Consider the following 23,879-nt stretch of genomic DNA (forward strand, 5'->3'; position numbering starts at 1 on the left):
GGTTGAGCTGCTCACTGCAATACAGTTACTGGCCACATCATTAGGTATACCTGCTTAACTCCTTATTAACACAAATATGTAACCTGCAGATCCCATGGAAGAAACTCAGTGCATTTGGCATGTAGACATGGTCAAGACTGCTGAAGTTATAACTGATCATCAGAATAGGTGATTTCAGTGATTTTGAACAAAGCATGCTTGTTGGTCTGTGCCAAACAGGCAGCTCTGAATATTACTATCATGGTCCCAACACCTCGCCAGCTGACATCAGTCAGGTGCTATGTTTTATTTTGTTTATTCTCCTCTCTCGCCTCTGCTCTCTCTTTCTCTCTCGTTCTCTCCCACTCTCTCTTTCTCCTGCCGGGGCGGAGCTCAGTATGGCCCACGCACCTGGGGATGATCAGCACACCTGCCGCTGATTACGAGAATTAGAGTCCTACTTAAGATGGTGGATCTGCTCTACTCGTCGCTGGATCGTTGAGCCATCTGCGTCAGTCGTCCTGCACTCTGCAAAGTTTTGTTTGTGAGTACGCCTGAACCTGGAGACTAATTGTTTCTCTGTCTGTGTATAGATTCCCCCCGGACCCGTTCCCTGTGCACTGTGACTGAGCGTGAGCAAGAGTGGTAGTGGAAAGAAGAGGAGCCGTTTGTGTTTGCGAGAGCTGTGGAAATCTCCCCTCCCTGGACTCCCTGAACTTGTGGTCTGCGCCTGATTCCGCTTCGCTAGTCGTGACAATTTCAGATCCTGTTGTATTGGGGTTTTCCTATTCAACCATCTCTCCCAAAATATCCATTGAACAGCAGTTCTCACTTTGTTGATGCCAGCGGACAGAAAAGAATGGACAGGCTGCTTCAAGCTGAGAGAGCGGCAACAGTAACTGAAATAACATTACAGTCATTACATTAGTCATTACAGCCAAAGTATGTAGAAGAGTATCTCTGAATGCGTAGCACATTCAACCTTGAATCAGAAGGGCTACAGCAGCAGAAGACCATACAAGGTGACACTTCTGCCAGCTAAGAACAGGAATCCGAGGCTACAGTTTGTATCGAATTATCAAAAGAGTTTTTTCTTGTCATGCTTTGGACCCCTTAGTATAAACTGAGTGCCATTTAAACTTCTCAGCCTAAGTACTCAGTATTGTTGGGGACCTTTATAACCATACATCATGATACATACATGATAGTTGCTTCCAGCCAGATAACGCTCCATATTACAAAGCTCAAATCTTCTGACACTGGTTTCTTGAACATGACAATGAGTTCACTGTACTCAGATGGCCCCCACTGTCACTACATCTGAAACCAACAGAGCCCCGTTGGGATGTGGTTGAAGTAGAGTTACATCATGGATGTGTAATTGACAGATCCTGTCAACATGGAGCAAAATCTTTGAGGAATATTTCTAACAGCTTGTTGAATTTATCCCATAAAGGATTAAAAGCACAACAGAATCTGGCACCAGCTAAGTGTACCTAACACTAATGACATAACCTGTGATTAGAGAACATAAGAGGGCAGTGCTTCACTTTAAGTCAATTTAAAAAAAAAACAGAAAAGATTGAGAAATAGTAGTAAAAGGTGCATAATCCAAAAGCAGGCAGGCTTTTGGATTATGGTTTAAAAGTTTATGTCTTGACATAGGTTTGAGAAAGTGAGAAAGGACTGAATATAAAAGCAAATCTCCAGCAGTTCCAAGAAATTTCCATCTGTCAGTCAGTAAACACTGATAAGGTTGTCATAATGTGTATTTGGGGAGTGTCTATCACTTTTAAAGAGACATTTGTAGATTGGTAGCAGCGTGCTGCCTGTGGGTATGTGTCTGAGTTGGTTTGGTGGGTGTTGTCAATAGTGTGTGTCATGGTCACTGTCTGTGATGTGGGACAGACAGAGTGCGTGTGTGTCCTTGCGTGGCTGTGTGGGGGCGGGAGTAAAGTGTTTGGCTATGCTAACAGGTCACATGGGTGGTTTGCATATTGTGTTTATTTTAGAACCACCGGATCACCCAAGCACCCTCCTCCTCACCCTCCTCCTCCTCCACCACCCTCCTCCTCCTCTTCTCATTTAAAACCGACCTGGAGTCTGTCGATCTGTCCCTAAGTCCTCAGAGAGTGAAACAACAATACTGAAGTGGAACCGTCTCCCAGCCTGTTTGCTTCAGCTGCTTTCCTCCTCGACCCGCCGCCACCATGATGCGCATCGCTCCACTTGTTACTCTCATCTGCATATCATCACTCCTGAGCTGCACCACAGCAGCAGCAGCCTCGGTTCTCTGCACGTGGACTAAAGTTTCTGCTAACGGAGAAATGCACTACAGTTTTCTCCGTAGCGACCCGCAGCAGACCCCTCCATCTCTGCGGCTGTACCACACCGCCTGGTCCGGGGAGCGCGCCCTGCTTGGCTGCACTTGGAGCGACGACACAGCGGTGACCCAGAACTATTTGTCTCTGTGCCGGGAGCGCGCGCGGAGCTTTTCAGAGCATCCGAATGAAAATGTCCATTTGGACTCCGTGTTAGAGACAGAAGGGCAGTGCGTCTCCCTGGCGTCTCTCGGGGAACGCACAGGAAAGAGGTCGGTGAGGAGTGTTCGTGTTCAAGGTCAAGATGAGAGGTCAGAGGTCAGCATACATAAGCGTGTAAAACGCGGTTTTATTGTACCCGGGACTCTCTGGTGCGGCTCTGGCAACAAGGCACCCTCATATTCAGATCTGGGTATGTGGATCCATGAACTCCGTTTTTGAACTTATGTACAGGCAGTGCTTCCCACTTTTGGAGCCTTAATACTAAAAGTTTGCTCTAACATTTAAAGGATAAAAAACCCAAACCATGTTTAATGTTTCTTCTGAAGTTTTTCTTTCAATTCTGATTGATCTGTTGGCCACGACTTGCTATGGTGCTCACAAGTACATAATTTTCATTTCTTTCAAAGTTGGAAACCAGTGGTATGGGGTTAAAAATACTCTGTGTTAATGAGTGACAATGATGAAACAAGTTTAGCAATTCCATAAAGTTAATACACATGCAAGAGACATATTTAAAATGAGCAAAATGAAAGCCGCAGACAGTGAACTATTTTAGCCCCTTCTCTCCCAAACTCCAGAAACAGCCTAGGGACATACATTTCCCATAATTCAACTAACTGACCTCTGCCTCTCTTGCTTGCTAAATCCTTGTGTTTAGTGTTCATCTTTTAAACTGTGTCTCTACATAAAGTGTAGATAATTCATTTATAAATGCCAAAATTAGTCTCACAATGGGTCTAGGGTAGATGTTTTATCCATGAAGCAGATAAGGAAAAACTGAAATAGATGGATGGCATGCAGTACATATAGATATAGACAGAAAAAGTAGTGGGTGTTCCCTCTTTTGTGTAATATCACAGCTGTACTCTCCAGAGCTGAAAAGTGAGGCTTATGCAGAAGTGCCAAAAACTACAGTTGCTTTACTTCCTTCTTCAAAAGCCCTCTTCTTTAAATAGAGAGTAGATTCCCATACTAAAAAAGAAAAACATCCCTGCATTAAAAAGTATGTTTACAGCGTGTTACAAATATTTCTATGGGGAAAAATTCTCCCCTTCATATTCCAGGATATGGGTGCTTTGACAGTATGTCATTGCTAATAGCTTTCTGCTAATGTTCACCTCTGCTAGCCCTCTTGTCTGCTAATTTTAGTCACTAAAATGACCATTTAGACTGTCTTTAATTTGAATGAAATTCAATAATTTTCTGAAGAAGCATTTAAAAAGTTGATTTTATTATACATATATTTTTGCCTGTTTGAAGTTTCAGTTTCTCACAGCAAACAAAAAGATAAATCCACACTTCCTCAACAATGCAATAAACCTTATTCAGGTTTTGGGGTAAATAATATATGTAAATGTTATATTTTGTTTATATATCTATATATAAAATACTTGCGAGAAATAATCTTGTAGCATTGGATGGACTTAAAGAATGGGAACAAACCCAAGAACATTACTGACAGAAAAAGAAAAAACAAGGGAAAAAAACAAACATCACAACAAGTAAACTGACATATACATTTTGCAGAGTTTCAATCATGTTACAGTCTTTTAATCCACACCTTCTATATATGCTTTGACCTGTTGCAGGAGTGTTTTCAGAGACTGACCGTTGCTGCCGGGAGCACGATCAGTGCAAACACACCATCCTGTCCTTTCACTCAGAGTTTGGCATTTTCAACAGCAACATCTTCACCATGTCTCACTGTGACTGTGACAACAAGTAATTATCCTATCCTTTCCTGATTATTTTTCAGCTGGTTTGTTGCATGTGCTTTGATGTTGATTCTTTCTTAAACTGATGGCATCAAATATGTTAAAGGTTTCGAAGTTGTTTGGTGGAGGCGAATGACGGCATAGCAGATGTAGTGGGATATACCTTCTTTAACCTGCTGAAGATGCACTGCTTTACATTCTCCCACCGGCTTCAGTGTACACAGAGAAACTGGTTTGGAATGTAAGTAAAACTGTGATGGAAATAAAATGATTTTGTGTAATTGTGAAGGTCTAGGATTCATCCAGTGTTGTTATTTCTCCCTGACCTCTCATGGTATCCAGCCATGCAGACATTATAGTTTTATTTGTTCTGGATTTGAGGCATCTGTCCCTTAGATTGCTAGCAGGTTTACAAATTGCTTTGGTAGTTCACTACTTTGGTCGAGATAAAGCTAATTGGATTTCAAGCAAATTACAGGAAACAGTGGAGACTTTCGCCTCTTTTTACATCTAGAAAAAAAGTCTGAAAAGCATATACCTGGACTAAAGGTAATATCTTTGATAAGGTGTCACCTTTTTGACCCAGTTTTACTGACTCAGAAAGAAAAAAAAGCTAGCCTGACTCTATCAGCCAAATAACCAGCTAACTTAAATTAACTCCACACTTATTTACCTCACCTGTAATGTCAAATTACCAAGCTACATTTTCTTTTTTTTCCATGCAAGACCAAGTTTTAAGATAATTTTTCATATGACAAAAATGGATTAGTTCAAACAATTTAGTTAGGCAACTTAATTCTAGGTTTTGCTATAGTCAAATTGACAGTTTTTGAGTGTGTAGCTAAATCCAAACTAATCATCTAGTGAATATTATAGTTTACATATACAGCTAATCAATACATAAAGCATGAAGTATTCATTATTACTAAAACTAGATATGCTTGCCCTTACTCCTTGTTTTCAGCAACAGATAGATAGATAGATAGATGGATAGATAGTAAGAAGTCTGCTTGTAGTGAAGTCTCTCATCCTCTATGACCTCTTTAAACGATTAGTTGATGAGTTCATGGCCTCAATCACTAGTTTCACTAAGTAATAGGCGAAGTCACTGTAGCTAAGTGTCTTCTATCCTGTCTTCATTCTCTTACCCCAACCGGTCGCAGCAGATGGCCGCCCCTCCCTGAGCCTGGTTCTGCCGGAGGTTTCTTCCTGTTAAAAGGGAGTTTTTCCTTCCCACTGTTGCCAAAGTGCTAGCTCATAGGGGGTCATTTGATTGTTGGGTTTTTCTCTGTATGTATTATTGTAGGGTCTACCTTACAATATAAAGCGCCTTGAGGGGACTGTTGTTGTGATTTGGCGCTATATAAATAAAACTGAATTGAATTGAATTAAGTCCATCTTTTCTATACAGTCTATGGTTTCGATCTCCTGTGGTACAGACTGCTTTCAGGCTGGTATTTGTAACTTAATTTTGATCAGAGAGAAAGCATCCATCTTCCAAGCCAACACTTGGGAAGAATAGGAAAACTAAATATTTCTGTAATTTTTTCATCCTTTGTGTTCACTTGCAGGTGTAAGGAGACTAAAATGGCTCTGTATGCTGAGGTTCATTCACCCACATTGTACGAATCTAAGCCAACAGATGAAAGCATGAACAGCTCCGTGATCAACTCTACCACACCTGCACAACTCCTAGAGAATAGCGCTTCAGATTTACAGCTTTCCTCCAATACTGCTGCTGCATTCACAGTCCCTACACCCTTTGCCTCCATCATTCCTCTTACTAACGCTACAACATACACAGGCAGTAATGCAACAGAGACACCTTCTGGATCTGTTCCTGACAGAAGAGACAATCTGGAGAACATTGTTCCAACCAAAAATCATACTGTGACTGAAGTAGGCCCTGATATCACAGGTATTTGTTACTAACCACATCTCAGTATATTCACTGATTTTCCTACAACAGAGTAACTGACCACTTCTGCCGATGCTTCTCTACAGCAATGTCATGTGGTATCTATAAGGATATCGATGAGTGTAGGGACAAGATCCCACCCCAGCATGAGAAATATGGCTTCCACAACCAGGAGCCAAAGACACTTTACCACTGCAACTGTACTGTCAGGTAAGGCAACACACTGTGTAAATTCTCTTTATGATTGCCAGTAAACGGAAGTCATACGGTCATGCTTGCTTTTTTTCTAGAATAATCTGATCAGGGGTAATTTTTCAGCATGTGTCACACCATATCTAAAATACACAAATTTACTTAGTAATTACAGGGCATGTCCGAACACTGAGATAACAGCGCACTCGGCTTTGTTCTATGTATTCCCAACAAGGCATACATCGTGTTACGTTTCATAACACAAAATAGGGAACATCCATTAACACAGATACTCTCTCCAGTTCTCTTTTTGTTTTAGTGGCCTTTTCATATGCTCTCTGTCTTTGTCACGTGCTCGGACATTTGACTGGGCTTTTTGTACTTATAGAATATTCCAGACTTTGGCTAAACAGAGACAGCTGACCAAAGTGCAAGCTCATCTTCTGGGACATGTGTCTCAGTCCTGCTTCCTGCTTGAGGACTGCACGGCAGACAGCAAGTAAGTATACAAACATATACAGTAGATGTATTTAACTGGCTTAGCTTTAAAGAATATAATACAGTTATATCACTGTGTATAACAGAATAAGTCAGATCAAGTACACAGTCACCATGACTGATATATTATGACATAGCATTAATGGTCATGGTCAAAATGGTCATGCATTAGTCTGTGGACATGGAGCTATAACTCTTTTATATACAGCTACATAGTAACATAAATACTGGTCCTCCAAATAGCCTCCAGATAGATCTAAGGGATCATAGATGATGCTACACACATTTCCATTGCATACAGTGATACATGTTCAGCTGTGTATTTTCTTTAGCTTTATACTTGTTCTGTATGTAAATAATCCCATGTACTGGATGATTAGTAAAAATGCATGAAATATAAATTTTTAAGTAAAGTAAAGGTATGTCAACTCAAACACTAAAACTGATTAGCATCACAAAACATTTGTTCTTCTGCTTCATTCAACAGCTGTACACTAGTTGTGGTAAAAGCCGAGCTTCCTCAGCTGGATCAGTGGACCAACGTAGCAGTGGAGGAGCAACGCCATCTACAGGCAGTACAACTGAACCTCAGAAGGCCAAACCCAAGGAGAGCTAAGAGAAAAGACAGAGAAGTGAGGCTCCACAAACTGTGTCTGAGGTTGACCCGACGCAGACAAATGAAGAAGAAGAGAAAAAATGTCTAAAGGGAAAAGACCTCATCCTAATGTTCAATATTATATACGTAAGACACTATGAAATCTATTTTCATATGGATTGGCAAAATTATTTCTGTTCATTTCCTGATGAATCTTCTTCACAGTCAGTTTCTCTTATGGAAAGCTTTACTTTTCTTTACACTCAAGTCTTTCTGTCAATAATGACTAACAGGACAACTTCAACTCTCGTTTGATGTTCAAAGGCCTGCACAGATAATGTTAATTTGATTTAATTAATTTTTAGATCAGCAATACAGACTTAGAAGATTTATTTCCGCTGACTTTATACTATTTAAGCAAAACCTACAGAGAAGATAATAATAATAATAATGATAATATGTATATATATATATATATATATATATATATATATATATATATATATATATATATATATATATATATATATATATATATATATATATATATGTATGTAGATTTAAATAAGATAAGATAAGATAAGATAAGATAACCTTTATTAGTCCCACACGTGGGAAATTTGTTTTGTCACAGCAGGAAGTGGACAGTGCAAAAGTTGTGAAGGAATGTGGTATATGGTAAATGTATATGGTAAATGTATCCATATACCATATATAATATTATACAACTCTTTTTTTTGTTACAGTTCTTTATTTATTATCCAATACTGAAAACTTTGGATTACTATGAAATATTGTACTGTGTATGTATGGTGTCTACTATATGGGATGTTGTGGAACTCTGCAGGTTGTACCTCAGGAACAAAATGGTCTTGTTGAGGACAAGATAAACCTATTCTTAAAGTGTAACAGAAATGTTGGTAGGTGTTAGCAGGACAGCATAGTTTTTACTAACTAACTAACATTAATAAGAAGAGCAGTTTATTGAGGTGTGCAAGTTCAAGAGCCAGCTGTAATAATCCATGCTGGCAAACTATAATGACTCACTGCAGTAACTCAATTCAGCTGAGCCATTGTTAAAATGATTAGTAACACATGTGCTTTTCCTGAGATGACAGATGGAGATATCTGCATTGAAAACACATCTCATTAAAAAGGAGGAGCTTTGGCTGTCCTGAAAGAAAGGTTACTTTTGACCTCAGTATTCACAGAATAAAATCATGGTTGTAGTTCTGTGCCCTATACTGTAGATTTGTTTTATATTCATGTTTCAGCACATGTGTAGCCTATTTGTAAGTATTTGCACTGTACTGTATGAGTTGTCGAATGCTGGAAATTATGTTGTAAGTAAAGCCATGAAAGAGAAAAAATTATTTAAATAGCCGTACATATGAAATATATGTTGAAATGTACTTTATGGTGTAGGATGTAAAAAGAAAAAATAACTAATTAGATTTAAAAACAGTAGTTTGATGTTTAGTAAAATATTAAGATATATTGTTATCATTGTCTTCTTTGTACCTGTTAATTTTATGACTTGAATGCTATATTTTTGCTACTCTGTGAAGGACTGCAATGTAGATTTTGCGTAATGTTCTCAAAATAAAGCTTATTATTATTATTATTACTTTTGTTAACAGTTAAATGAGACAATCAATACCATTCTCAAAAATAGGGTAAATGTGAAGCTAAGGACTGCAGTGATGAATGCAGCTTAAGCTAAAGACTGAAAGCAGTTACTAGCATTATCCAGAGTAGTGTTCACTAACAAGTTTGCTTAATCTATAAGAAAAATGTAAATGTTAGAGTTATGTCAGAGTTACTTCAGGCAAACAAATAGTTTCTCCCTGTTTTGCATAGACCTGCTAGCTAATTTTAAGTTTAGACAAACTTTCAAGATTTATTTGTGCAGTGTAAAACATAAAATGAAACCTATTTAACATCTTTAGAGTACCAGATATTAAATGTCACATGTTGAGCTTTAGAGGTGTCTGTCAGTAGGCGTCATTACTGCCATAAAAACAGAATCAGACTGGCTATTATCCTGCTTCTACTCTTTAAGTTAGGCATCTCTTCACATAAACTGCATATTTTCAGATCACAAGCATGAGCGTAATATTTAACTATACAAATAAGAAACAAAATGCATTTATGAAAATGACGGCCCCAGTTTTGTGCCATAAATGAATAAGTAAGACATTTGGGCTGCAGTCTTAAGGTACTTTCGGTTGCTCTCTTCTTTTCCAAGAGGTGGCCACAGCTGATGAATCTGTGTATTTTATTTGGCATAGATGCCCATCCTGACGCAACCCTCCTATTCATTCAGGCTTGGGGTCAGCACTAGGAGTACTAAAAGAGTTAAATGATGTTTGAAAACCTTTCCGAAGAGTACAGTCAGTGCTGTTTTTAACTCACGTTGTAGTTAAGAATCCCAAATACTAAAAAGACGTCCACATCAAGTGACAACGGAGTTCAAAAATGAAGCCAGGGTTCAAATGCCACAAGGTACACTTGCTAATTAACCACCGAGCAATACAGTGTAAGAGTGTGGCACAAACTGGAAATGAAGAATGTTCAGTTTTGTTGTAAAAAAATTGTGCCTTGCAACTGTTTATCTTACAATATAAAGCTCCTTGAGGCAACTGTTGTTGTAATTTGGTGCTACATAAATAAAACTGAATTGAACTGAAAACAACACATTTCAAAACACACAACTTTTATTTTACAGTGGTTCCTCAATATAAAATTGTTTTTAGTCAACTGAAATATTTTCTAGATGATAATGGCATCCTTGAGGTTTTTCAATCAGATTTTAAAACCCTTCATAGCACAGAATCTCCATTATTAAGGGTTTTTAATGACATCCTTTTGGCATGTAATTCTGGTAACCAAGTTGCTGCTGCCTTTGACACAGTAGCCCACAATATTCTAATTTCTTGATTAAATTATGTAGTGGGTATTGGTGGCACTGCACTTAATTGGTTTAGGTCTTATTTGGCAGACAGAACTTTCTCTGTCAGCCTTCTCAGTTCCAAATCGTCTTCTGCTTCCCTGTCAGGCGGCATCCCACAGGGCTCAATTTTAAGGCCACTGCTGTTTTTACTGTATTTATTGCCTCTGGGTTCCATCCTTAGAAGGCATGGGATCTCTTTTCATTGTTATACCGATGACTGCCAAATTTATTTGCCACTGAAGCAGAAGGGTGGCATCTCCATAAAACCTCTCATGACATGCCTAGATGACAGCTTGGTTGGCTCTAAACTTTTTAAATTTTAATGAAAATAAAACAGAAGTGTTGGTGTTTGGACCTAGTGGTCCCTGTGAGTCCTCCTCTGTTGATTTGGGACCCCTGGAAGTTTATTTTAAACCTGTTGTTACTGACCTTGGTTTTAAGTTGGACAGTAATTTTAAATTGGACAGCCAAATCAAAGCAGTGGTGAAGTCCAGTTTTTATCATTTAAGGCGACTGGCAAGAGTGAAATCTTTTCTTTCTAGGCAGCACCTTGAAACAGTGATCCATGCTTTTATTTCTTCCCGTCTGGACTACTGTAACTCACTTTATGTCGTTGCTCTCATGTCTGCTGCCGGTTCAAAATGCTGTTGCACAACTCCTAACAGGAACTTGTAAAAGAGAGCATATAACCCCTGTGCTGGCCTCTCTGCACTGGCAGCCTATGTCTTTTAGAGTTCATTTTAAAATTCTCATGTTTGTTTTTAAATGCTTTCACAATCTTGCCCCGCCTTACCTCTCTGAGCTTCTTCATCCCCACACACCCTGTCGGTCTCTCAGGTCAGCTGACCAGCTGCTCCTGGAGGTACCGAGATCCAGGAGGAAGCTCAGAGGGGACAGGGCCTTTTCTATCGTGGCTCCTAAATTATGGAATAATTTGCCCTTGCATGTTAGAGAGGCCCCTTCACTGTCCACTTTTATTCTTTGGCTTTTAACCTCAGTGAGACTTAGTTTCTCTTGTAATTAAATTAGTTATTTAATTAAGTATTTTACTTTTTCTTTTATTTGGCTTTTATTTATATCTTATGCAATTTTATTATATAGTTCCAATGTACAGCATTTTGTGTCAGCTGTGGTTGTTTTAAAGTGTTTTATAAATAAAGGTGATGATGATGATGTGTTCTGCGTTGGAGTTTTCTCCCCAACAAACACAACAATGTTGACGAAACATTTTGCACTGTCAAAGGGACCTGCAGTAGCACCCAAAAGGCAGAGGAAGATGCTAACCATCGCACAAAAAGTTGGAATTCTGGACATGCTAAAGGAAGGTAGAAGTTACCGTATTTTTCGGACCATAAGGTGCATTAAGCGAAACAAAACAGTCAGATAAGTCAAACTTTACTCAACTCATTCTTCTTGCTTCCTCCACTTCCATACTATTAATTTATTAATGGTGAATTTTCTGGCAACTGCTCTATTCCCGTGTTTTGGACCTGATAACAGGGTTTGATCTTTGGTTTCATTCTACAATACTGGACTTTTTTTTCTACGAAGGTTGGAACTTTGAGAGTGTTTAAACAAGAGACAAAAGTGTGAAAATGTGTGAGAAAAGTGTATAAAGTGTGTGGTGAGGGGTTTTACAGCCCTAAAACATCTATGATAATTGTAAAAAATAAAGCTGGCTACCTTGTGGATTTCACCTATCATGTATTATTTGTAGAATGTAACTCCCACGATAAATGAGGGACCAGTGTATATGCAAATGGGGCTGCTTCTGGATGATTCTGAATGTGGGATTGTCACGTGGTTCCTTTAGGAGACAGTGCTCAGTTTTTTGTCTGGTCAATAAATGCTTTGATCTAAAGTAGTTTTTACACCACAGTGAAGTGTACAGTATTAGTAGTTAAAAGTTAGTAGTATAATTACGTAGAATATTCAAGAATCAGTATCAACAGGGAGCCTTACCTACCTTTTTGACATTTAAGTTTGCATTACCACAGTCAAAGAGGCTAATTTGTTTTGTTAGTGGGTATGTCCATCTTTAATATACAGGTAACATCGGGTAACTCTTTCCTTCCACCCAGAGCATGCCTCAACTTCTTCCTGAACTCTGTGCAACATTCTTCTTTCTTCAACTTCAACTTCACTTACTCTTTACTTCTGCCTTCACTTGCTTCCTCTTCTTAATGTACAAAAGCGTCCTACAGACAACCATCTGATGCTGCTTAGTGACATTCTCCCCTGACACCACCTTCCAGTTTCCTATATCTTTCAGATTTCACATTTTGCATAAGATGTAGTCCCTCTGTGTGCACCTTCCTCATCTCTTATATGTCACCCTTTGTTCTTCCCTCTTCTTAAAGTACATGTTTAGTACAGACATTTCCATCCTTTTTGCAGAATGTACTATTATCTGTCCCTCTGCATTTCTCTAACACCTTACCTACTAAATACCTCTGTTCCCTTTGTCTACATGTCCATAGAATTTTGCACCAATCACAATAATGTTAATAATGTTTCTTCCAGTCTTTTTTAAACAAACGTTATTTTTAACGTTATAGGGCACTAGCACTCGGAGTAGGTGGCTAGATTCTACAATAGACTCCAAATGCTATAAAATTATATATTTTTAAACGAGTCCTCATTCCTACACAAAGTATGGCTTCCTGTTAACGTACTACACCAACACAGTGTAAAAGTCTGCTGAAATGAATATCTGTCAGGTAACTCAACTCCTCTCTGATGTCATGAAGAGTAATTGAAACCTTGCTGTGAGCTGGTGAGCCGACCGGATCCCCGCCTCTCACCGGACAAAAATTCCGCTATGGGGAGAAGTTCGCCTGTGGGAACATGGCGCACGCAGTCTGGATTAACTTTCACTCAGAGAAACTTTGGAGCGCCGCTGCATAGCACACAAGCCTCTCACTCTCAAATTATTGGTAACTAATACCGCTGGATAACCTACAGTGGACTTGTACCCTGGCTTTGGATGACTGTTTTTCTCTATCTCTCTGCTGCTGCTGCTGCGGGATGAAAGTTTAGAGCTCCAGTCGCCGGATTTAGCAGAGATGGAAAAGCCAAGAACGAGGAAAGAGAAGGTAAGGCTAGTGGAAACAGCCGCTTTATCTTGTGGTTTCACAGAAGACACAAACCGCGGCTGCTCAGCGCCATCGGTAAGAGGCTGGGAAGAGAAAGAAAAGTCGCTTACACACAGACATCTCACCATGAGCTGCCATCGTGCAGGGCTTATTTTGAAACATGGAGTTCACAGACAGCTCCATCTGAGTTCTGACAGGCTCATTTATACCTGTGGATGTTGCGAAACAGATTTTTTACTAATACAACTAAAAACAGAATAGAATAGAAGTGCATCTTTACTGCATTCATTCCTTCAATGCATACAAGGAATACTAAAAGGGAAACGACATTAAAGGAAGACTATGGAAGAGACATAAACAAAACCAAAATAGAAAAAAAGAAAGAAAGAAAGGGTTAGCTGAAACTGATTAAGGGAAAGTCATTTATTCATGCCTTTCACTAAATAAAGGGAACGACGTGGATAAATTTATCCATGTTGGGCACATTTAATTTGTTAACAGACAGCTTGATTTAAAGAGCTCATTAAGTTGCCAACTTTAAGTTGTTTTTACAGTGTGAAATATATCAGAATGTAGAAAGCAATTAAAGTTACAGTAAAGTCAGTACAAAAAACAAAAATGAAAGCGTCAAGGCGCAGACATGAGTTTCAGAAGTTTCAGGAGTTTCATTTACAAAGTGACAGGGATTTTTTTTTCAGAGGTACACTGTGAAATTGGCAGGACATACTTCGGTATACAGACTAAAATAAATATCTGAGAGCTTTGTAGCTCTCAGATATTTATTTTAGCTAAAATAACTTTTAGCTAAAGTTATTTTAATTTGTATTGGTTTTGGTAAGTGGGACTATTCTCAGCTTTAAAATGTTAAAAATTGTCACTTTTATAGAAGTGACACAAAAACTTGGGATGATATGCAAGAGATACATTTAAAGAACAATAATTTGCAAAAAATGTAACCTTAACTGAAGAAATTACAAGAATAACATATTAAATGTTAAACTCAAGAAACTTTATTGCTTTTTGAAACGTATATATTTATTTACGATTGGATGTCAGCTATGTGTGTTAAAAGTCTCAACAGAAGGGATTTAAACAAAAGGTTTTCCTATTCTTATAGCATGATTTCTTTGGCTATACAGGTTAAGGACTCCTGTGTCTTTGTCCTTGCATTGGTTACATAATGTGACAGATGTTTTTCTGCTGTGTGGAACTGTCTTGCTGAAATAAGCAACGCCATCTTTAAAAAGTGATTTAGTAGATTCTTGCTCCCCCCAACTTTTATGTCTTTAAAATACTTGTAAAAACTAATTCTCTAAGCCTACCCCTCTAAAGGAGAAGAAAAGAGAGAGAAGCAATAATGATGCCATAAAGAGTTTTAAAGTGTTTTTGTGGATATTTTGTTGACTTCAGTTACATATAGGGGATTTTCACTACTGAAAATGTGCCCTCCTTTTGGCCCTCCTTTGCCCCCCCATGTAAAATTTTCTAGATCCGCCACTGGCAAGAGTCTAAACTATTAGATGATTTGGTAATAATCACCAGGTCTGACTGGTCAAGACCATTTTTTCTTCCCCCCCCTTTTTTAACTGTATACATATTTGTTAAAAAACATTCACAATAAAATGTGTATTTTTTTTAAATGCGATATCTTATCAAAAGCATGTTTATGTGTAAATGTTAAATAACTGATGATTTGTTTTATTCTATAAAGTGTCAGAAAATAGTGACAGATTTCATGTGTTTTAAATAATCTTTCTGAACAGTCCAAAAGCTCAAATATATTTTTGATATTACAACTGACTGACAAATTAAAAAGAAATCACACTGCACTGGAGAAACTGAAACCACACAAGCAGGTAGATATAGTATCACAGTTGCCACTAATCTGTTAATATTCAGATTAGTCAGATTTCCAGTACCTTTCAAACATAATCTGAACTATTCCATCTTTGTTGCACTTAGCATTATGTCACACATTTATACATACAGCTGCATACAGCTACAGCTTGTTTCATTGACGCCCCATCAACGATATGACACATTAAAGATCAAACGGCCAGTTTTAGGCAAACAGTTTCCTCTCTTTCAGGTACTCGTTCCAGCAGTTTCTTTCTGTCTCTATGTTTTTACCAGGAATGTACTCCCTGTGACCTGGGCTGAAAATGGGGCTGGGAGTAGTAAGACAGAACAAACGGGAAGTGTGTGTTTGTGTGTAATCTTGGAAGGACTGCCACAGGATATTCATGTTGTGTTCCTGTCGTTTGGCAGTGTTGTTCCTCAAAAATAAATTCTTTGTAAACTTCTGGAATGCAACCTGACACTTTCTTCTGTAATGTGTGTGTCTGTGTGTGTGCTCTACAGCCAAATGCAGAAAGTACATATAAGCAGTGACACTTCTGATAACCTGTCTCTTGAGTGAATTGGTGCTACTGTCTACACACTGGGACAGCTGTCTGTGTGTGTGTGCGTGTGTGCCTGTGGGTGTGTCTGTGTGTAAGCAACAACATTATTAATAAGCTGCTACAGGAACATGAAACAAACAGATGACTCAACTCTGCTCCTCTACAAACCAGAAATCCTAATGCAAGTCCTGTGAAAAAAAGTATGGGCCATAATAGTAATAATAATAATAATAATGATATTATTAATTATTATCATTATTAGTATTATTATTATTATTATTATTGTAGAACACAGCATTTGGCAGCATTAGCCATGCTTGTTCCTTCTTTTTATAATTCTACTGTCAAGAACTTTAATATTTAGTTTTGTTTTGTTGCAGTTTTTGCATGGTCTCATGTTGGTGTGAACTTGTTGGGACATCTATTCCTGCAAAAATTGTGTCATTGTGTTAACACACCTGAATACTCCAGACCAACAAACCTCTGCTTTTAAACATGTAGACACACAAGTCTGTAATGCAAGACTGAGATGAACCTACATGGTCAAACCTCCAGCCATCTCGAGTAGATTTTCATTTATATGGTAGTTTTTATGTTATTAGCTATAGAAAGATAGAGGAGAAATTGGGCTAGAAAAAAAAATCTGCATTCAGGGAACTGTAAGTAAGCTCTGGTGACTAAAATATCACAGATAGATTTAAAAACAGACATAAAAACAAGGTGATCATAACTGATCTTTTAGATTTACTGGCAGGATTATTTTTGTATTGAGTGATGAGCCAAATATGCACTTAACCATTTGATACATTAGACTCCAGGTTTTCATTTTCCAGTTTTCACTCATACACAAACATATCCTCTCCATTTGGAAACAAAATATTTTACACACAGGTGCAGCCACACAACATTACAGAGAAGTTTCAGTTAAGCCAGAGCTCTGTTTAAGAACAGTATAACACACCAATGTGTATAACACAGCTATCAGTGGAATGTGTACGAATGTGGAAGTCCACTTAGTGTAGTTTTTCTTCTTGCACTCTACTAGTTGCATTCAAGTTCAGGAACAGTCTTAGTTCAGTACAGACAATACTGTATGTGATATTCTTTATTTACCTGTAAATAAAACAAGCTCTGTTTTATGTAACATTTGTCATATCAGAACTAGCATTTTCACACATTGTTGTTATGTGGAAACTTGTGTATAGCAGTGCTCTTCTAAACTGTGGCTTACACTGAGATTTTAATCAGACTTTAATCTTTACAGGACATGGGCACAAGGCATCATCTGTCAGTGGTGTCCTTAATTAAAAGTGCTCTGAACTTGAGTAAGCTTTAAATCAATTCTTCTTTTACACAAAATGATTATTTACCAGAGTTCAGATGAGCTAGGAACACAGAAAGGCTTGATGCCAAATGTTCTTGTTTTCAAACAGATCCCAATATATATAGCTGTGGTCAGAGGTTTGCATACATTAATCATGGGCATGAATCTCATGGTAACTTAGAGCTTTTAGTGATTTCTTCAAACACTGCATTTTATATAGTGGAATGATTGCACAGCATACCTCTTTAATTACTTTAAAAAACAAGAATTGGATGCACACATTTAAATTTATTTTGTGACCTATTCTCTTGAGAATTTTTCAGACAGACCTTTCAGGCAGAGCCAAGTGGCAGAAGGCATCCACTTTGGCATCATCAGGTGATGCTCTTGTGAGGATGAAGCAGCAAGAATGACAATTAGCACCTCCATGTCCAAGGCTATGGTTCTCAGCAGGAAAAGGGTAAAGTCCCAACTCTGGTTCACGGATGAGTTGCTAACTAAAGTGAAGGAGTTTAAGTATCTCAGGCTCATGAATGATGGGAGTGGCAGATTGATAGTGATGGAGAAGCCCCTGAACAAAACTTGACACCCTCAAACTTGATTGAAATTTGTAGCTGGCCGTGTGGACAGGCTACAGAGTAAAGGTTAGGCTTTCAAACTTGTGCTGTACTTGCCCTGTACCAACTTTCAAGCATCATGGTGGTACTGGTACATTGCACAAAGTGGATGAAATAATAAAAAAGCACTGAGTTTTTACCTTAAATCAGCAGCTAGATGATTGAAACTTGGACACAATAAGTTTTTCTAACATGATAATAATCACAACACACATCAAAACTGCTCTCCTGTCTTCATCCGCTCACCCCCAACTGATCGCAGCAGATGGCCACCCCTCGTTGACCCTGGTTCCTCCAGAGGTTTCTTCTTGTTAAAAGGAAGTTTTTCCTTCCCACTGTCGCCAAAATGCTTGCTCATAGGGGGTCATATGACTATTAGGGTTTTTTCTGTTTTCTTTGTATTATTGTAGGGTCTTTACCTTACAATATAAAGCATCTTGAGGCAACTGTTGTTGTGATTTGATGCTATATAAATAAAATTGAATTGAATTGAACCGAATAAAGTAGGCAACCATTAAGTTTCCAGAATGGCCCTCCCAAAGCCCCAACCTCAACCCTATTGAAAATTCGTAGACTACACGCACAAGGTGGGTCTGTGCCATGAAACCAACAAATTTAAATCGTCTCTCAGTTCAAACTCATGTTATTAAAGTCATTAAAGATGTATGCCTTACAATCATTTCACCCTGGAAAAGAACAGTTCAATGAAATCATTAAAAGCCATTTTAAAGCCATTAAATATCACTACCATGCTCTTAATGTAAAAGTGAGCAAAGGAAAAAAAAATAAAAACCCATACAGGTAGATGGCAAAGAATCAAAAATATTTTAATAAAAAAAGTAAATAGGACGACTGCTTCTCAAAGTAGGAAGAGAAGGCATGCAAGTAATGAAAATAGTTTGTTCTCAACAGGTAAATTGTTCCAGTCTGATGGTCTTTAAACACAAAAGCTCTTTTACCTTATTTTTTATAAGCAGCTGGAACAAGAAACACAGCTGACTGAAGTGGCTAACATGGTTTGGAGTTAAAAGCAAAGGATACTAAAATAAAGAGGATAATTGACATGAATACATGTAAATATAAGTTAAAGTCAGTAAATTTGTGAATGCAATGTTCTCCTTAAGTGTTTTATGTTATTTTTTTAAAGTTTATTATGAATATTTGATCTGTAAAAAGTTTTTATAGTGCATTTAATTCCATTTGTTTACTGAGTGAGCTTACTTATAAATACATATATTTATTTCATGTTTTACTTTAATTAATGAGACAATATTCTTCAAGAAATAAATCAGTGTTAGTTCTTATGCCACTCATGAGATATATGCATACATTTCTGCCCTCTTAAGTCTATAAGGTGAATAATCAGTACACTTCCAAAAACTTTCATCTCCTTTACGCCTCTCAATCCACTGTTGGGTGATGCATTTGCAAGTTTTAGGAATCCCTCCAGTCTGCATATTTTAAATGCGTATCCAAACAATTCAGTGTGTGTTTGTGTGTTTGTGTGTGTGTGTGTGTGTGTGTGTGTGTGTGTGTGTGTGTGTGTGTGTGTGTGTGTGTGTGTGTGTGTGTGTGTGTGTGTGTGTGTGTGTGTGTGTGTGTGTGTGTGTGTGTGTGTGTGTGTTTGAAGGGAAATAGAGAGAGATAATGAAAGCCTTCGTGTAAGCACTGGTGAAAGGACAAATTTGGAAACACCAGATCAGAGAGGGAGGCAGCATTTCAATGTTAAAGCTACAGAAAGGGAACTTCAGTGTGCACATTTTACACAAAGTTTCAGTGACTGAGACTGAAACTAACAAGAAGAACAGAGCCCGTATCTTACTGAGTCTCTGACTTTTCTCCTTTCTGTCTCTGTAACTCTCGGAGGAATTCAAGCTGGTACCAGTGTGCAGAAAGAAAAAGTGCTGGCACTAGTTTGGTATCCTATTTTCTAACTACTGGATCATATCATGCAAATGAAACAGCTTCAGTTTGGTGTTGTGTTGGATAGAAATCTGCATGCAGGAAGGTTTTTTTTTTAAAATAACTTTTGTAATAGCATTGAAAAGAACATTTTCTTTTGAAACAACACTGTGAACAGCTTTTTTATTGAAACAGCTAAAAATATGTGATAGCTGGGCTCAACTTTTGTACATGTCACCCTTTGCTCCTATGTACCCCAGTTCAGTGAGTTTTGAAATATCTGCTACACCCAATAATAGTGCACCCAAATTCTAAATGAATCACCCGATGCCTTTATAAAACACACAAATACTAGCATCCAAAAATACTATATGAAATAGTTTTTTCTGGTGCTTTTGGTCATATGCTGTAGTCTGAATAAGCAGAGGAAGTCAGTTATTGCCACATGGTTGAAGTATGAAGCTACAGTCCTAGACTAATGTATTTTAGCCACTTAAGAAGACTATGCAGTGAAAATACTAAACTTACTGATATTAACATCTATGTTTACCATGTTAACATCCATCCATTTAATTCTCCTTTTTTCTCCTCCCTTTTGCTTCTTCTCTCCTCAGTTCTCTCTTTTTGGTTCTCGCTGCACCAGCAGGACCACCAACCCTTCTTCTTCATCGACTTCTTCTCCTGCACCTGTGATACTTTCAGCCCAGATGGTAAAAAGAGCCGATCGACTCTCTGGCACTGGACCCCCAGCCCTTAGCAAAGCTGAATTTCTCGAGCGGGTGCGTCGCAGTAATCAGGCCTGCCAGCAGGGGGAATTTGAGCTGGCTGTTCGCCTTTACAGTGAAGCCCTGACTGCCGATCCCCAAAACTGCATTTTGTACAGTAACCGCTCTGCAGCATATCTGAGACTGGGCCAGTATAGCACCGCGTTGGATGATGCAATCAAAGCACGACTCATCAACCCCAAATGGCCCAAGGTAAGTGGTTGGACCCTTGGCCAATCACACATTTCAAATGAGATTGTGGTAAAGTTGCTGTTCCTGAGACTTTCTTAAATGGATGTGAGAAGGATGTATGGCTGAGTCATCACATTAAAGTGTCTTGTGTGTATACTGAAAAGCAAAAAAACAGTTAAATATAAACACTTAGAATCTATCTGTTATCCTCTTTGAAAGCTCAGCCTCATTTTGGAGGAGTTTATGTACAGGTTGTCATGAGATAGTGATCTTTGATCAAGTTCATTTTTGAACTTGGACTTTAATGATCTGCCTGCAGCTCAGAAAGAACCAGACCCTTATTTTCTCTCTTTCCTTTAAAAATCTCGTCAGATGGTGTGTTTTTCTAGAGTTTGAATTTTTAACAGTGTGTGGCAGCTGAACAGAAGTCTACTATTTAGATGCTGCAGCCTGGCTGTTGTGCTTTTTATAACATGTTGTTAAGCTTGTCCTTTATAGTCTTTCTTTGTTTGGCAGCTGTTTAAAAAGGACAGCACACACATGGATCTCAGAGATGTCTCAGTACTATTTTTTTCCTATTGTACAAAGATCATATTTTGGATATTGAACAAGTATCAGTACATATCCCCTGAAGCAATAAGTTTCTCAGCTATCACACATTTTTTCTTACTATATCACAATCCCAGCATTGTTAGTGAAGGAAACAATGGTGCTAATACCCAGCATACATGCTTCTTTGGGTCTCATGTGGGGGCACTATGGCCAGAGCCACATGACCTACAGTGGGCAGCCCACTGTGGGGATAAGTACTGATGGAAAATATAGGCAGATGTTCACTGAGCAAAGAGGGGCCCACAATGTAACTTCTGGGTCCCAGAGAGCAAAACTTCTATTGGGTTTGCCCTAAAGACAAAACAGAGGCGGGGGACAAAATGTGATCACGTAAAAATTAGGGTTGAGACTATCACTCTTGTGCATCGCAGAAAGTACATTTAAGTACTTCTTTACACTTGAAGTGGCTCTCTACATCTTACAAAACAGTGAGCAGTGAAGGATAGCAAATGCTCTGTGAGTCTTTTACAGCCATTCAGAGGAGGAAGTAGGCAGGCAGGAGACTGGGTTTGCCAGGCTACCTCTGTCTGGACAGCTGGGGCTCGGCCAGTTCGACTCCACTTCCTTTCTCTGTGAGAGAGAATGGACGGAAGTGGTGTGTGTGTGTGTGTGTGTGTGTGTGTGTGTGTGTGTGTGTGTGTGTGTGTGTGTGTGTGTGAGTGAAAACCTTGCACGGTTGTTAGTTTGTTTTTGAAACCCTGGCTAGGCCTTGGCCTGAGTTTGGCACTTAAAGACAATAACAGAAGCAGCATTCCTGTGTCTGTGCTTGTATAGTGGCGGTGTCATAGCAGTGTGCTTGCTGCAGCATTTGCTGTGGGTCAAAGGCAAGATCAAGACTAACGAACTACCAATAAGAGGGAGTCTTTCTGAAGGGGGGGCATTTATTTCTGCTTGAGTTCCTTCTTTCGGCTCTTCATCAACCCGGCCTCGGTGTCTGCTTTTTTTCTTTTCTTCTTTTCTGTGAGCCTCCCACAGCTTGCCCTAGTGCTGCCCCTGTCGACTTTTCTGTTGGCACAACAGGCTCAAACACACACTCTCTGTATCACAAACACAAAATGAGTCGACTCCGTCATGGGAACTGAGGGGTGTAGCTGGTCAAAAGTCGCTTATATTTGTGTGCTTATCTGGATAACAACACCGTACAGAAAAGGAGGACTTCTTTGCATTTTTGATTTTGTTTTCGTCTTTTTCTCTCTCTCGTGCATTCAGTGCAAAGATTTGAGAAAGCTTTTTGTTTCTTTGTGATTCAAATGAAGTTACATCACAGACGTAAAATTGCTGCAGGAGCGAAAGCCTTTCTTGTGAAAGTGTCTCTCTTTTGTAGATCTGGCTCTTTTGCGTATGAATGTTTTCTGTCATGCCCACACTGGCTTTGTGTGTTTTTGAGAAGTTGTTAAGTGCTTTCAAAGAAGCTTTTTTTTTTTTCTGAAAACAGGTGCATTACTTATTCAGATATCTAAGCTTATAGCAGTATGGGAAAGTTTTGCTTCACCACACAGACTGCAGTACTTTTGGGTCCCACAAGTAAAGACGTCTGATTGGCATTGTAGCAGATTAAAGGCTAGATAACTGATCTTGGATGAGGTATCGTTTATGGGTCAGATGAGATTATGATGCTGATGGGAAATGTTTTTGCTGAAGAGTTTGTTAAGCCAAAACCTAAAATCTAAATTCATCTCTAGAAAATCAGGATGTATTGTAGGGGGTCAAAAGAGTGACTGACTTACTAATGTAGCTCAAAGAACACAGAGCACTGCACAGTGATGGCAGGAAAAGGGTTTTAAATAGGCAGAAAATATAAATCTCAAAACGCAGAGAGCCAGTGAGAGAAAACATGGTGAATATAAACCTTCCCATCAGTCTGGGAAGTCCATCATTCTAGTGAGAACGATTATTCAGTTTAAAATATTCAAGACAGTTGCCAGTCTTTCCAGGAGTGAATGTTCTGATAAATTCACCCAAAGGTCAGACTGTGAAAAGTAAGCAAGTAGATAATACTTTTGTTATTGTGCACAATGTACTTTTTAAAATACTACTTACAGTATGTGCCCTTTTTGTGCTTGAGCACGTACCCTCCAAAATATCAGTGACTGTTGAACTGCTGTCTGTCCACTTATCGTGACTAATTATTGTAGGGTAAAGCATTCTTTGCTTGTAAATCTAGCATATAATCTTTTCAGATCAACCTGTCACTAAATGTAGTCCCAAACAAATGTTCTCTTTCCTCGCATTTAAAAAATGTCAGTGCAGGTGTTTGTGAGAAATTTTAAGCTTTACATTAACAGTAAGAATTGATAGTGATTGTACAAAACCCGGAAATGTGGAAAAGATAAGTTACCTAGTTTTGGTCTGCTTAAGAAATCAGCTGAGAAATATGAACTTTAAATATCATAATGATCAAATGAGATTTTCATCAAGAAAAATTTTGAAGAATCTTTAAATACTGCTGCAGTGTAGTTACTGGGAACTAGGAAGTCATTTAAAATGCAATGACTTTGAAGGCCATTTGAGTGTGTGTGAGACACTCCATAGGCCTTGAAAATAATAGATTAGTGAAAAACTAGTAATCAGATCTATC

General features: G+C 38.5%; 2 protein-coding genes across 4 annotated transcripts in view; both read left to right on the plus strand.

Annotated features, from left to right (window-relative positions):
- The first annotated feature begins 318 nt into the window (after nt 1-318).
- On the plus strand, nt 319-7,877 carry pla2g3 (phospholipase A2 group III). 2 transcript variants are annotated; one of them, XM_039614459.1, is made up of 9 exons: nt 319-490; nt 573-1,001; nt 1,992-2,712; nt 4,112-4,244; nt 4,344-4,478; nt 5,809-6,155; nt 6,242-6,365; nt 6,736-6,846; nt 7,333-7,877. In XM_039614459.1, exons 3-9 carry the CDS (start codon nt 2,190-2,192, stop codon nt 7,547-7,549), a joined length of 1,590 nt encoding a protein of 529 aa, XP_039470393.1. In that variant the 5' UTR covers nt 319-490; nt 573-1,001; nt 1,992-2,189; the 3' UTR covers nt 7,550-7,877. The 2 variants fall into 2 exon arrangements, with proteins under 2 accessions (XP_039470393.1, XP_031586678.1); XM_031730818.2 differs by lacking the exons at nt 319-490; nt 573-1,001 and having other exon boundaries at nt 1,539-2,712.
- A 5,318-nt stretch (nt 7,878-13,195) lies between these two features.
- Nucleotides 13,196-23,879, plus strand: part of ttc28 (tetratricopeptide repeat domain 28) — a 131,844-nt gene continuing 121,160 nt past the window's right edge. For both annotated transcript variants that reach the window (XM_039614981.1, XM_039614982.1), the window contains exons 1-2: nt 13,196-13,488; nt 20,348-20,710. In XM_039614981.1, coding sequence (XP_039470915.1) covers nt 13,459-13,488; nt 20,348-20,710 — 393 coding nt within the window. In that variant the 5' untranslated portion in view covers nt 13,196-13,458. The remainder of the gene's footprint in view (nt 13,489-20,347; nt 20,711-23,879) is intronic.

Source organism: Oreochromis aureus, linkage group 7, assembly GCF_013358895.1.
Source record: "Oreochromis aureus strain Israel breed Guangdong linkage group 7, ZZ_aureus, whole genome shotgun sequence".
NCBI lineage: Eukaryota > Metazoa > Chordata > Actinopteri > Cichliformes > Cichlidae > Oreochromis > Oreochromis aureus.